This window comes from Bison bison, unplaced genomic scaffold (assembly GCF_000754665.1).
Source record: "Bison bison bison isolate TAMUID 2011002044 unplaced genomic scaffold, Bison_UMD1.0 scf7180017864201, whole genome shotgun sequence".
Lineage (NCBI taxonomy): Eukaryota > Metazoa > Chordata > Mammalia > Artiodactyla > Bovidae > Bison > Bison bison.
Window position 1 is genome coordinate 2199921 of NW_011494773.1, and position 11593 is coordinate 2211513.

At 44.6% G+C, this 11593-nt stretch overlaps 1 protein-coding gene across 2 annotated transcripts in view; it reads left to right on the top strand.

Annotated features, from left to right (window-relative positions):
• ADCK1 (aarF domain containing kinase 1) overlaps nt 1-11593 on the top strand; it is a 138173-nt gene that overhangs the window by 53979 nt on the left and 72601 nt on the right. For both annotated transcript variants that reach the window (XM_010844396.1, XM_010844397.1), the window contains exon 4: nt 8775-8978. In XM_010844396.1, the coding sequence (XP_010842698.1) occupies nt 8775-8978 (204 nt within the window). The remainder of the gene's footprint in view (nt 1-8774; nt 8979-11593) is intronic.

Here is an 11593-nt window from a genome sequence, read left to right on the forward strand (position 1 = left end):
ACAGTCCAACTCTCACGTCCATACATGACCACAGGTAAAACCATAGCCTTGACTAGATGAACCTTTGTTCGCAAAGTAATGTCTCAGCTTTTGAATATGCTATCTAGGTTGGTCATAACTTTCCTTCCAAGGAGTAAGCGTCTTTTAATTTCATGGCTGCAGTCACCATCTGCAGTGATTTTGGAGCCCCCAAAAAATAAAGTCTGACACTGTTTCCACTGTTTCCCCATCTATTTTCATTAGTCTTAGTGAAATACAAATTTAAACCACAATTAAATACAATTGCACATAATGACTAAAATTCAAAGGACATTATGCTGAGCATTGGGATAATGTAGAGGAACTCTCATACACTGTTGGTGGAAATGTAACATGGTACAACCACTTTAGAAAACAGTTTAATTTCTTAAAAAATTAAGCATATACTGCCATACAGTTTTAAAATTAAGCATATACTGACATGCAGTTTGAAAATTAAGCATATACTGACAAGCAGTTTGAAAATTAAGCATATACTTCCATACAGTTTGAAAATTAAGCATATACTGACATGCAGTTTGAAAATTAAGTATATATTGCCATACAGTTTGAAAATTAAGCATATCCCTGCCATGCAGTTTGACCACTGCTTTCCTAAGTATTTGCCTGTAAGAAATGAAAGCATGTCTGCACAAAGACTTGAACAAGAAAGTTCAGAACAGCTTTATTTGTAGTTCAAAACTGGAAACAACCCAAATGTGTATCAGCTGATGAATAAATAAAGAAATTGTGATATTAATATATTTATGCAATGGAATACTACTCAGTAAGAAAAAAAGAATAAACTGTTGATACATGTAAGATTATGATGGAGCTCAGAAAAATTGTGTTGAGGGAAAACGACTAGGTAAAAAAAATGTGATTCCACTTATATAAAACTCTACAAAATTCTAGGCTATACTGATAGGAAGCAGATGAGTGGTTTTCTGGAGATGGGAGGTATGTGGAGGATGGGACCGGAATTATCAAGGGAAATCAAAGCTTTTGGGGGTGATGGATATGTTTAATTAGCTTGATTGTAGTGATGGATTCATAAGTGTATGCATATGTCAAAATTATCAGGTTGTACATTTTAAATATGTATAGTTTATTGTGTCAAAATATCTCAGTGAGGCTGTGAAACAAACAATGAGAGTAATGGATTATGATCCACTGAAAAAATTTAGAAATCCATGAGTCCATACTGATACAAATAAACAAATGAATAAATTGAAATTTCAGTAAAAAACTGGCTATTTGTACAATTTGAAAGGACTTCCCCATACAATACTTAATTGTAAAAAGAAAACAAAAAGTGAGAATGTTAGGTGGATAACCATCAAAATTAATGTTGCCTGTAGGGAGACAAATCAAAATTGTGCACTCTATGATAGGTTGTAATGAGAACAGAACCTATTTATAGACTAGGCTCAATTCGCTAACACTTTTTTTTTTAAAAAAGAATTTTTGCATCTGTGTTCACTGTGAATATTGGTATATAGCTTCTTTCTTCCCTTGTATTTTCTGTCTGGTTTTGATATTGGCATTACATCGGTTTTATAGAATGGATTAGGAGGCATTCCATCTTCATTTTTCTGGAAGAGCAGTATTTCTTCCTTAAGTCGTGTCCTTTAGCTGTGACACCATCTTGAGTCAGAGTTTCTTTGTCTGTTACATACATAGTCATTCCAGCTTTATTTTAATGGATATTGGCATGGTATATCCTTTTCCATCCTTTTCATTTAACCTGTGTGTGTTTTAATATTAAGAGGACAGTTTCTTATAGATAACATATACATGAATCTTTCTTTTTTATCCAATTTGACAATCTCGGACTTTTAATTTGGGTGTTTAGACCACTTATATTTGATGAGATTATTGACATGGTTAGATTTTCATCTTTCACCTTGCTACTTGATTTCTACTTGTCCTATTTATGCTTTATTTTTTTTCTCTCATGCCTTCTTTTGGATTGAGTTATTTTCATGGTTGCATTTTTGTCTCCTTTGTTGGCTTATGGACTATAATTCTTTTTATTATTTTAGTGATTGCATCAGTTTATGGCATACATCTTTAACTTGTAGTCTACATACAAGTGACATTGTACTGCTTCACAGAGTGATGTGAAGAATCTTACAATGATACACTTTAATTTCTTTCTTCCCAGGCTTTATGCTATTGTAATACATTTTGCTTTTACATATGCTGTAAACTTCATGTTATACTATTTATGTGCTAAAAAAGAAGTCTTGTGCCTTTACCTATGAAGTTTCTGTTTCTGGTCTCTTTGTTCCTTTGTATTTCTGGTATCATTTTCTTTCTGCCTGAAGGATATCTTTTAAAATTTCTCATTGTGTAGGGAGATGAATTCTATCAGCTTTTATATGTCTTAAAGAGCTTTTAGTTTACCTTTGGTTTTAAGAGATGTTTTTGCCGGGTATAGGAGTCTAGATTTTCTTTCAGTCCTTTCAGAGATGTTCCTCCACTAACTTCTGCTTATGTTGTTCCCAGCGAGAGCTCTGCTGTCATTCTTATCTTTGTTCCTTTCTCTATAATGTGTCTTTTTCCCTCTGGATACTTTCAGGATTTTCTCTTCATCACTGATTTTGAACAAATTCATTATGCAGTTTTCTTTCTTTCTTATGCTTGGGGCTTACTGAGATTCTTGGATCTATTGGTTCATAATTTTTAAAAAATCAAACTTGAAAAATTTCAGGTATTATTTCTTTAAGTATTTTTCCCCCATTCTCTCCCTGACCTCTCTTTTGGGGATTCCAACATTCCAATGTTTATAAAATTGCTTGAAGTTGTCCCATAGATCACTGCTGCTCTTTTCATTAAAGTTTTTTATTTTTGTTTCATTTTGAATAGTTTCTATTACTAGGACCTTTCTTCTACAATGTCTAATCATCTATTTATCCTACCCAGTGTATTTTTTTGTGGGGGGGATGTGTTGCAAGGCATGTGGGATAGAACCTGCATCCCCCTGCAGTGGAAGTGCAGAGACTTAACCACTGAACCACCAGGGAAGTGTCATCCAGTATATTTTTCATATCAAAAATTACCATCTCTAGAAGTTTCATTTGGATCTCATTCTTTTTTTAATATTGTCCATGCTTCTGCTTAACATTTTGAACATATGAAATACAGTTGTAACAATTGTCCTCCTTTGCTAATATAGGTTTCAATTTTGAGTTGGTTTTGATTGATTGATTTTTTCTTTCTCATAATGTGTTGTATTTTTCTGTTTCTTTGAATACCTGGTAAATATTTTATTAGGTGCTAGACAGTGCAATTTTGTCTTTTTGTCTAGATATATTTGTATTTTTATAAATATTATAGAGCTTTGTTCTGGGACAGTTAAGTTACTTGGAGACAGTGTGATTTTTTTCAAGTCTTTTAGTATTTATTGCTTGGGAATGGAATGGTGTTTAGTTTGGGATATTCCCCTCTTCTGGGTATTATAGCAAATGCCTCAAGAATTATGAAATTTTTCTAGTCCAGCTAGTAGAAATAGACCTCTATGAACACACAGGGTACTGTTAACCCTAGGCTTTTGCGGTTGTCATCTTTCTGGCTTATGTAGTTTTCTTGTGTGTACGTGCTGACTGTTACTCAACCAGGTACACGAGGCAGACCCTAGGCAGCTCTTCAGGGTTCCTTCTTCATATGGCTCTCTGCTCTCCAGTACTCTGTCCTGTGAACTCTAGCTGCTGTGGTCTTCCTGGACTCTCAGCTCTGTGTCTTCAGCTCAAAGTCTTCTGGGTGCTGCCTGGCTCCCCTTTCCCTGCACTGTGGCCTGGAAACCCTCAATGCTGTGAATTGGGGCAACCATAGGTTCACTGTGTTTGCTTTGCATCTCTCAGGAATCACTCTCCTTCCTTTCCTGATGTCCAGTTTTTATTACTTCAGACAAGGAAGGTACTTTTATACCCCATTTGGAAAGAGATGTTAAGGATGACATCAAGATTATGGCTTTAGCAATTTCACGTTTAGAGTTGCAGTTTAACCAGGATCTACCCGACAGGTAGTCAGTCAGAGGAGGGACAGAGGACGCTGCTAAGGGGTAGGATTAAATCTGTGGTCAAGCTTCTTCAAAACTTTTATAAACTGCAACTTGTTCCCCCCCCCCATAAGACATGATGAGTTTTACTTTGCTCATTAAGTAAAAGCTTAAAGCAAAGGGTGACATCCAGAAAAGAGACTTTGGAGACTGTCCTGGCTTGATTTCTTGGGGATGAAGGGGGAGTTGCAATTCCATTTTCATGATGAAAAACACACATGTGGATCATAGCACCCTGCAAAATTGGGGAAACAGTGCTGGATTCTGCACCAAGCTGGTCCAGTCTGTGTGGTAGAGAATTTGGGGCTGGACTTCTATTTCCAGAAGATGTTGAAGAAGAGATTATTTAAAAAAAATTCTCCTCTATTATTGATATGATAAATATTAGTTTTAGGAAATTTTAGAAATACAGAGAGACCTATAAAGAAAAGTACTCTTGTAATCTCACTGACCAGAGATAACACTGGTTGCTTGTCAGTGCATTTCCTTTGGGTGTTGAGTGTTTGACTGGGAGAATCTGTCAAGGGGCTTGTGTGCTTTGGGGTCTGTCTGTGACCTTCTCTTGTACCATCTCTTCCTGTGATGTGTGGGGTTGTATGTGTGTCTGTCTCTTTCATCTGTGTCTCACACTCAAACCCCGAAACCCCATTGGAGATACTGCCCAACTGCCCAATTCTGATGGGGGAGCCCTACTGATTGAGGCTGGCTTTGGTACCTTTCTTCCCTACTCTTTGGGATTTAGGCACAAGTAAAGGATTTCCCTTCTTGGGCCTTTGCTCCATCCCTCCCAATCAATAATTAATCAGTACTGAGTTGATCTTATTAGCTGTTCACTGCCCACTCCCTCCTCCCCCCAAATCCCAACCCAAGCTGGCTAATGACAATGCTTTTAATTAATACGAGGCAGATTAAAGCTCATTACAACAAGGTTATTGGTAATGAGATCATCATAAGGCAAGTTATTGAGCTGGGAGTGAAAACGAAGTTGGAGGAGGGGCAGAGAGATGGTGCCAGCTGTTCCTGCCCTGTTTTGGCAGGAATGGAACCTGGAGTGGGAACTCTGCAATGAGGACATGCTGCAGTGACAAACACCCAACCAGCTCATGAAACCAGGTGCTGGCTCCACAGGCCTCGGGGCCAGTGAGCAAATGGGTGTGCAGTGTTTAGGGCAGTAGTGTGTGTTGAGAAGCCAGCACTGGTGTATTCAATTAAGAATGTGCAGATTATGACCTGCTGAGTCGGGGGCACAAGCCACCCACACGGGGTCCGCAGACAGCTCTCTCGGCATCCAAGCTCCCACTGGGGAAGTGAAACTCACTGGGGTGTTTTGATTGAAGGTGCAGTTTAAACACATCCACCCGGAGGAAATAGAATCACAAGATTTATTATTACAGATCCCGGAAGCAAAGATGCTCAGTGAGCAGGAGAAGGGCGGTCCTCCGTCCCAAGTCACCAGCAAGCAGGAGGTGAATGCTCAAAGAGGGACTTTGCACTAAGCCAGCAGTTTCTTGAATTTCTGAATGAGACCTGCCTTCTGATCCTAAGGGACAGTGGAACTGTAGGAGCTGGAGCTGGAAAGGGACCTGGAGATCAGAATGCCTGCTCTGTTATTCAGCATTTGTGTCTTTTGACCTTCAAAGAGCATTTACATTTTTTTGGTGAGTGGAATATCCCTCATCCCCATATGACTGTGTGTGTTTAAGACGCTGGTTGAAATATGGGTGCCATTTGCAGTAGATGCCGATTCAGTTTCATGGATTATGGTTTTGTGTGTGTGACCCATGGTTGTCATCAATCTACACTTACGGCTCATCATGGCTTGCCCTGGGGTACACAGAGTCTACAGGGGACACACGTGGTCTCTGTTCCCAATGGGTGGTGTGCCAGGGAATGAGTGAGTCAGAGGTAGACTAGCCTTCCTGGGCTTGTGTGACCAGAGAGGGCTCCCTGCATTGCCCAGACAGTGTGAACGTGACCTTTACTTTGTGCCAGGAGACACCCTACCTGGGACTGGCTCAGGGCACAGGAGGGAGGCAACAGAGCCCTGGCTGTGCTCCCTGGTAGGAGGCCTTGTTGGTGTGAGGCTAATGCTTTCTGAGTTCTTCCAGTAGCCGAGAGAAATGCAGATGTGAATCTAGTCTAAAGAAAATGGTGGAGCAGGTCTTATACACACACACACACACACACACACACACACGCATGTTGTGTTGTTCTCTTGACCTGAAATGCTCTCCTTTTTAATCCTAATCTATTCACATTCAATTGCAGGGGTTGTATCAGCCAGGGACTAGTCATACCTGTAATTTATTTTATTTAAAAAAATATTTATTTATTTAAAATTTTTATTTAATTATTGGCTGCACCACGTAGCATGTGGGATCTAGACCCCTGACCAGGGACTGAACCTGTGTCCTCTGCATTGGAAGGCAGAATCCCAATCACTGGACCACCCAGGGAAGTCCCAATAATTATGTATTTGGCTGCGCTGGGTCTTAATAGCAGCACGTGAAATCTTTCAGTTGTGGTATATGGGATCTGGTTCCCCAATGAGGGATTGAACCCAGGCTCCTTGCATGGGGATCTTGGAGTCTCAGCCACTGGGCCACCAGAGACGTCCCCATATTTGTAATTTAAATGTAAAAGCGTATTAATTAGGAAAAGGTAGTTAACTCCTAAAAGCAGTAGTAGAACAATCTAAGGGGACAGAGGTAGTAAACGCATAAAGCACCTGCTCCCTCTAGGATCGGGGTGGTGAACAAGAACAGACCTGAAGACTTGGCTGGGGGCCTCCAAGGCTGGGATCCCAGGCTGCCCTGGAGACAAGGAGACATGGGCCATGGTCACAGCCTGCCCTGTGGCAGAGAGATTTGTAGGAGAAGACGACCTAGAACTAGTGTGTGGGAGCTGCCTGCTGGGCGGTCAGAGCACTTGCTGGAGCATATGGGCCTGAGTTGGTCCACAGAAGGGGCCCACTAGGTAGTGAGGGTGGGCTGGTCCATGAGGGCCACTGGCAGGCCCCTAAACCCCTGTCCCGCTGGCTGATGAGCTGGAAGCCGCCCAGTGGGGCCGGTAGGGAGCCTCCTTGTGCTACTGTGGTCTTGCAATGTCCACCCCCGCCCCCAAGCCCCGCTGTTGACCAAGCCTAATAGTGACCCATCTGACACAGGAGAAGTGGCACAGGGTCAGTGCAGTATCATAGCTCGTGGCAAGGAAGGGTGGATTGGCAGGGCCTAAGGACAGCTTCCGAGTGCCTGGGGTCCGGGGCATCCCTTTGCTATAGACGGAGCGGGTAGGTGGGCTCCCTGGCTGCTGGGACCAGGGTATTTGGGGCTGCAGCATTCTCTTTTTAATTCTTACAGTAACAGTTTTCTGTGTGGTTCACTTGGCAACTAATCATGTAGAATCTTTGAACGTTTCTTCCATCTTTGTTGCCTACCGTTATTTAACTCTTCACCTGGTTTCTTGCCTCCAACATGCTCTTAATTATGTGAGCATCCTTCGTAGCACTTGAGAGTGTAAGTCCATCATAAATATTCACTCTCCTGGTTGACTTACAGGAGGAAGAGGGTACCAGGTTCCCACAGAGCCCTGGGCCTCCCTTGTCTTCTGTTTGTGCCCATGGCTCCATCCTGTTCAGGAACTGTAGCTCCAGGAAGGCAGGACCCTCAAAATTCCAAGATCCTCAGCAGAGTTGGGGTGGTGACTGGGGATGTGCAGCCTGGGGGTGGGTGGGGGCCACATCCCACTCCAGAGGGATAGGTGGGCATCAGGAGGGGAGTTAAGGCTGGCCTGTCTTGCACCGCCTGGCCTGCTGCCCACCCTATGTGCCTAATGCCCCGCTGTGACGTTTTCTTCCAGTTAACAGGAGATCCTGGCTAAAGTCTGCTGAGTTAAAGAGCCCTGGGACTGAAGTGCTTTCTAGACCTTGCTTTGACATTTATTAGCTTTTTCTATAATCAAAACATCTGAGTTTCTTGTCCTTAAAGACACCTGTACTTGCTTCCCTAAATTGCTGGAAGAATTAAAAAAATAATGACTTTGGCATCTTTGAAAATTGTAGACCTCCAAACAGACAGTGTCATTAGTATGGCTGAGGGGTGGGTGGCAAATGCGTGAACTTAGCACATCCTTGAATGAATCATAAATGTATCAGAACTAGTTGAAAACCTTACACATGCTTGTTTCCGTGGGAGTGGGACTCAGACCAGGTAAGTTTTAAAGGAAAGGCGATCAGAAGTGTCAGGCCATGTTGGGCCATGTCTGGAGGCTGGCTGCAGTTGGAGGTTGGAATTGACTGGTCTGGGTACCAGAAGACTGAAGGTGAATGATGGGGTGGTGTCTGTGTGTGTATGTGTACCAAGAGACTGAAGGTGAATGATGGGGTGTGTGTGTACCAGGAGACTGAAGGTGAATGATGGGGTGTGTGTGTACCAGGAGACTGAAGGTGAATGATGGGGGTGTGTGTGTGTGTGTGTGTACCAGGAGACTGAAGGTGAATGATGGGTGTGTGTGTGTGTGTGTGTGTACCAGGAGACTGAAGGTGAATGATGGGGTGTGTGTGCATGTGCAAGTACATGTGCATGCGCACTGGGGGGTGAATCAGGGTATCCACGCAGAGTGGGCAGGAAAAGAGAAGTGCGCCCAGTGGGCAATGGGCACTCACGTCTCTCTGGCCCCGTCTGTCTCCCTGCAGGTGCACCTCCGCTCTGCCAGGCGCCTCTGTGAGCTCTGCTGTGCCAACCGGGGCACGTTCATCAAGGTGGGCCAGCACCTGGGGGCTCTGGACTACCTGCTGCCGGAGGAGTACACCAGCACGCTGAAGGTGCTACACAGCCAGGCCCCGCAGAGCAGCATGAAGGAAGTCCGCCAGGTCATCCGCGAGGACCTGGGCAAAGAGGTACCCGCCTCCGCCGGGAGGGGTGGGTCCCTTCCTGTACAGTGTGTTTCCAGAAAGACCCTGCAGAGTTCTTGGCTTGGCCCCAGGCCCTGGGGATCCAACAGAGGTGGGGAGCATGGAAACTTTCAGTGTGAAATCAGAGAGGTTAGAAGGAACCTGAGTGGCCCTCAGTAAATATATTACTTGGACCATATGAAATAGTTATATGTTTAGACTGTTTTCGACCTGTAACCTAGTACGATTCATACGCTTCAATCTAATAGTTGCTGTCAGTTGTTGAAAGTTTACTGTGTGCTCCAAACTCTGTTGTTTCCCACACATTATTTCACTTAGTCCTTATGGCAAACCTACAAGACACACACTATCAATAAGCCTGTTTGGTGGATGAGGGATGGAGGCTTAGAGTGATCAGGTAAAGCGTCCAAGGGGACTGTTAGTACACGGTTCTGGCGCCCTGCTCTATCAGTGAGCTGTCCTAATCATTCAGTGCAGTGGCTTCTGGGACATCGCTGGGCCTCTGCTTGATTGCCTCCAGTGACAGGAAGCTTATTCTCTTATGGGCTGCCTGATGTGGTCTGCTCTATTATCAGTCATCTCTAATTGTAATAAGTGCTTCCTCCTGAGGGCTGATGCCTGCTTCCTCAAACGTCTCTGATCTTCATTCTGACCCTGGAGCCACAGACAAAGGGGCTGAGGGCCATTCTGTATGTGGCCCTGGTCACGCTCCTTTGGACTCACGCCAGTGACCTGCGGGATGTGTGGAACCCAGACTGGGCCCAGTGGTGTGGATCCTTGTTGGCCTGATCCACTCATTGTGATTCTGGGGAGGGGGTGGTTGGAACAGCCATCTGCAAGGATCTACAGAGCAGGCCCAGGCTTACGGACTATGTGCTAGAATTTCATGGTACCTAAGACAACTCTATTCAGTAAAGCTTTTCTCCCTTCACCTATTACATTTGAAATTCTCCTTTTTTTAAAAAATTATTTTTATTTCTTTTTTCCCTTTTTTAATTAAAATTTTTTTTTTTTTGTCTATGAAGCAGAGCATATGGGATCTTAGTTCCCTAACCAGGGATCAAAGCCATACCCTCTGCATTAGAAGTATGGAGTTTTAGCCCCTGGTCCGCCAGGGAAGTCCCTGCAATTCTCCTCTTAGAGAGAGAATCCTTTGGATCTTCTAGGATTTTTCTGAGCAAAATAATCTTAAATGTCAAGCCTAGATCAGCTGACGCCTTTCCTGAAATTATTTTATTACCTCTGATACTTCCCAATTTCCCCAAATAAAATCTTTAGCTGGGCTTTCGAGATCCACCCCGTCCACTTTCAGCTTGCCATGGTCTTCGTCTGCCTGGAGTCTCTTTACTCCACCCTCTCCCTGTCAGTCATTCCTTGTGTTCCTAGGCCACTGGCTCATCTGTCTGTCTGTCTACCAAATGCCGGGCACTGTGCTAGATGCTGGGGGTCCCGGCCAAATCCCAGCTCTCCCATGAAGTCTTCTCTGACCATCTGCACACCTTTGCTCCCTCCGCTTGTGCTTCTCGTGGGTTGGTTAGTTGTGTCTAGGTGGTTTCACCACAAATTGTGAAGTCTGGGGATGAACACCATGGTGGTCCTTTTATTCCTGTCTGCAGTTCCAGAATAGTACGTGGTGTATCGGGGGTGCCGGTGTTTGTTTAATGAACCAACGACGGATAAGTGACAGTTTCCTTAGGCCACTGAGGGCCAGGTGGAGAGTTGGGGCAGAGGGTCATAAAGCTCAGTTGTTCCATTTCTGCTGATTTGCGTTAAAGCTCAGTTGTTCCATTTCTGCTGATTTGCATGCAGCTGGCCCTGACTGTCGGTCCCTTAATGTAGAGCTGGCATCACATGCCTGGCATCCCTCCAGAGAAGTCCCACTCCTCACTGATGGCCTGGCCTGGCTTGGCCTCATTATTGGACTCTCTGGGAGAGGCATGGGCACTGGATCACCCAGGAGGGCTCCTTTCTCCTGGGCCCAGGTGCCCACAAGGTTTTGTTTGTGCCCTCCAAGAGCCTGTCTCCCCAGTCCTGTGTACATTTTGTAATCAAATCCCACTGGCCTCCGAAGTCAAATTCCCTGGGGGTTCTCAGTCCCTTTGGCCAGATCCCCAGGTTGGGAAATCTGCTGTAGGTCCTAGAACTTTCTCAGCAGCACTAGAATTTGTTTGGTATAATGGTTCTGAGCATAGACACCTCTGTGGACTTCCTTCCTATGGAGGAACATCTCCTCCAAGGGGATGGGGCGGGGGTGGAAGATTGAGTGAAGAGTAGACCTGATTTAGGGCTGAGTCAGGAGCAGGCCACAGGCTGGGCAGAGTGGGGTGAGGATGGAGGGGCTGCAGGCTGGGGGGACGGCAGCAGCGTGGCTCAGCCCTCGTGCCTGTTTCTTGCCAAGACAGTTGGCCTCCTGCTTCCTACAGCATTGAGATGCACCCCTAAATGAACACTAAATAAGTCACTGTAATAGCAGTGTGAAGTGCACCATTGCTGGGCACTGTGGCAGCTCAGCGGGGGTGGAGGCAGGAAGAGAAGGCAGCAGCTTAACCCTTGGAGCTGGAGGGGGAGGCGAGAGCAGGGCAGCGGCTTTCCTCCAGGCC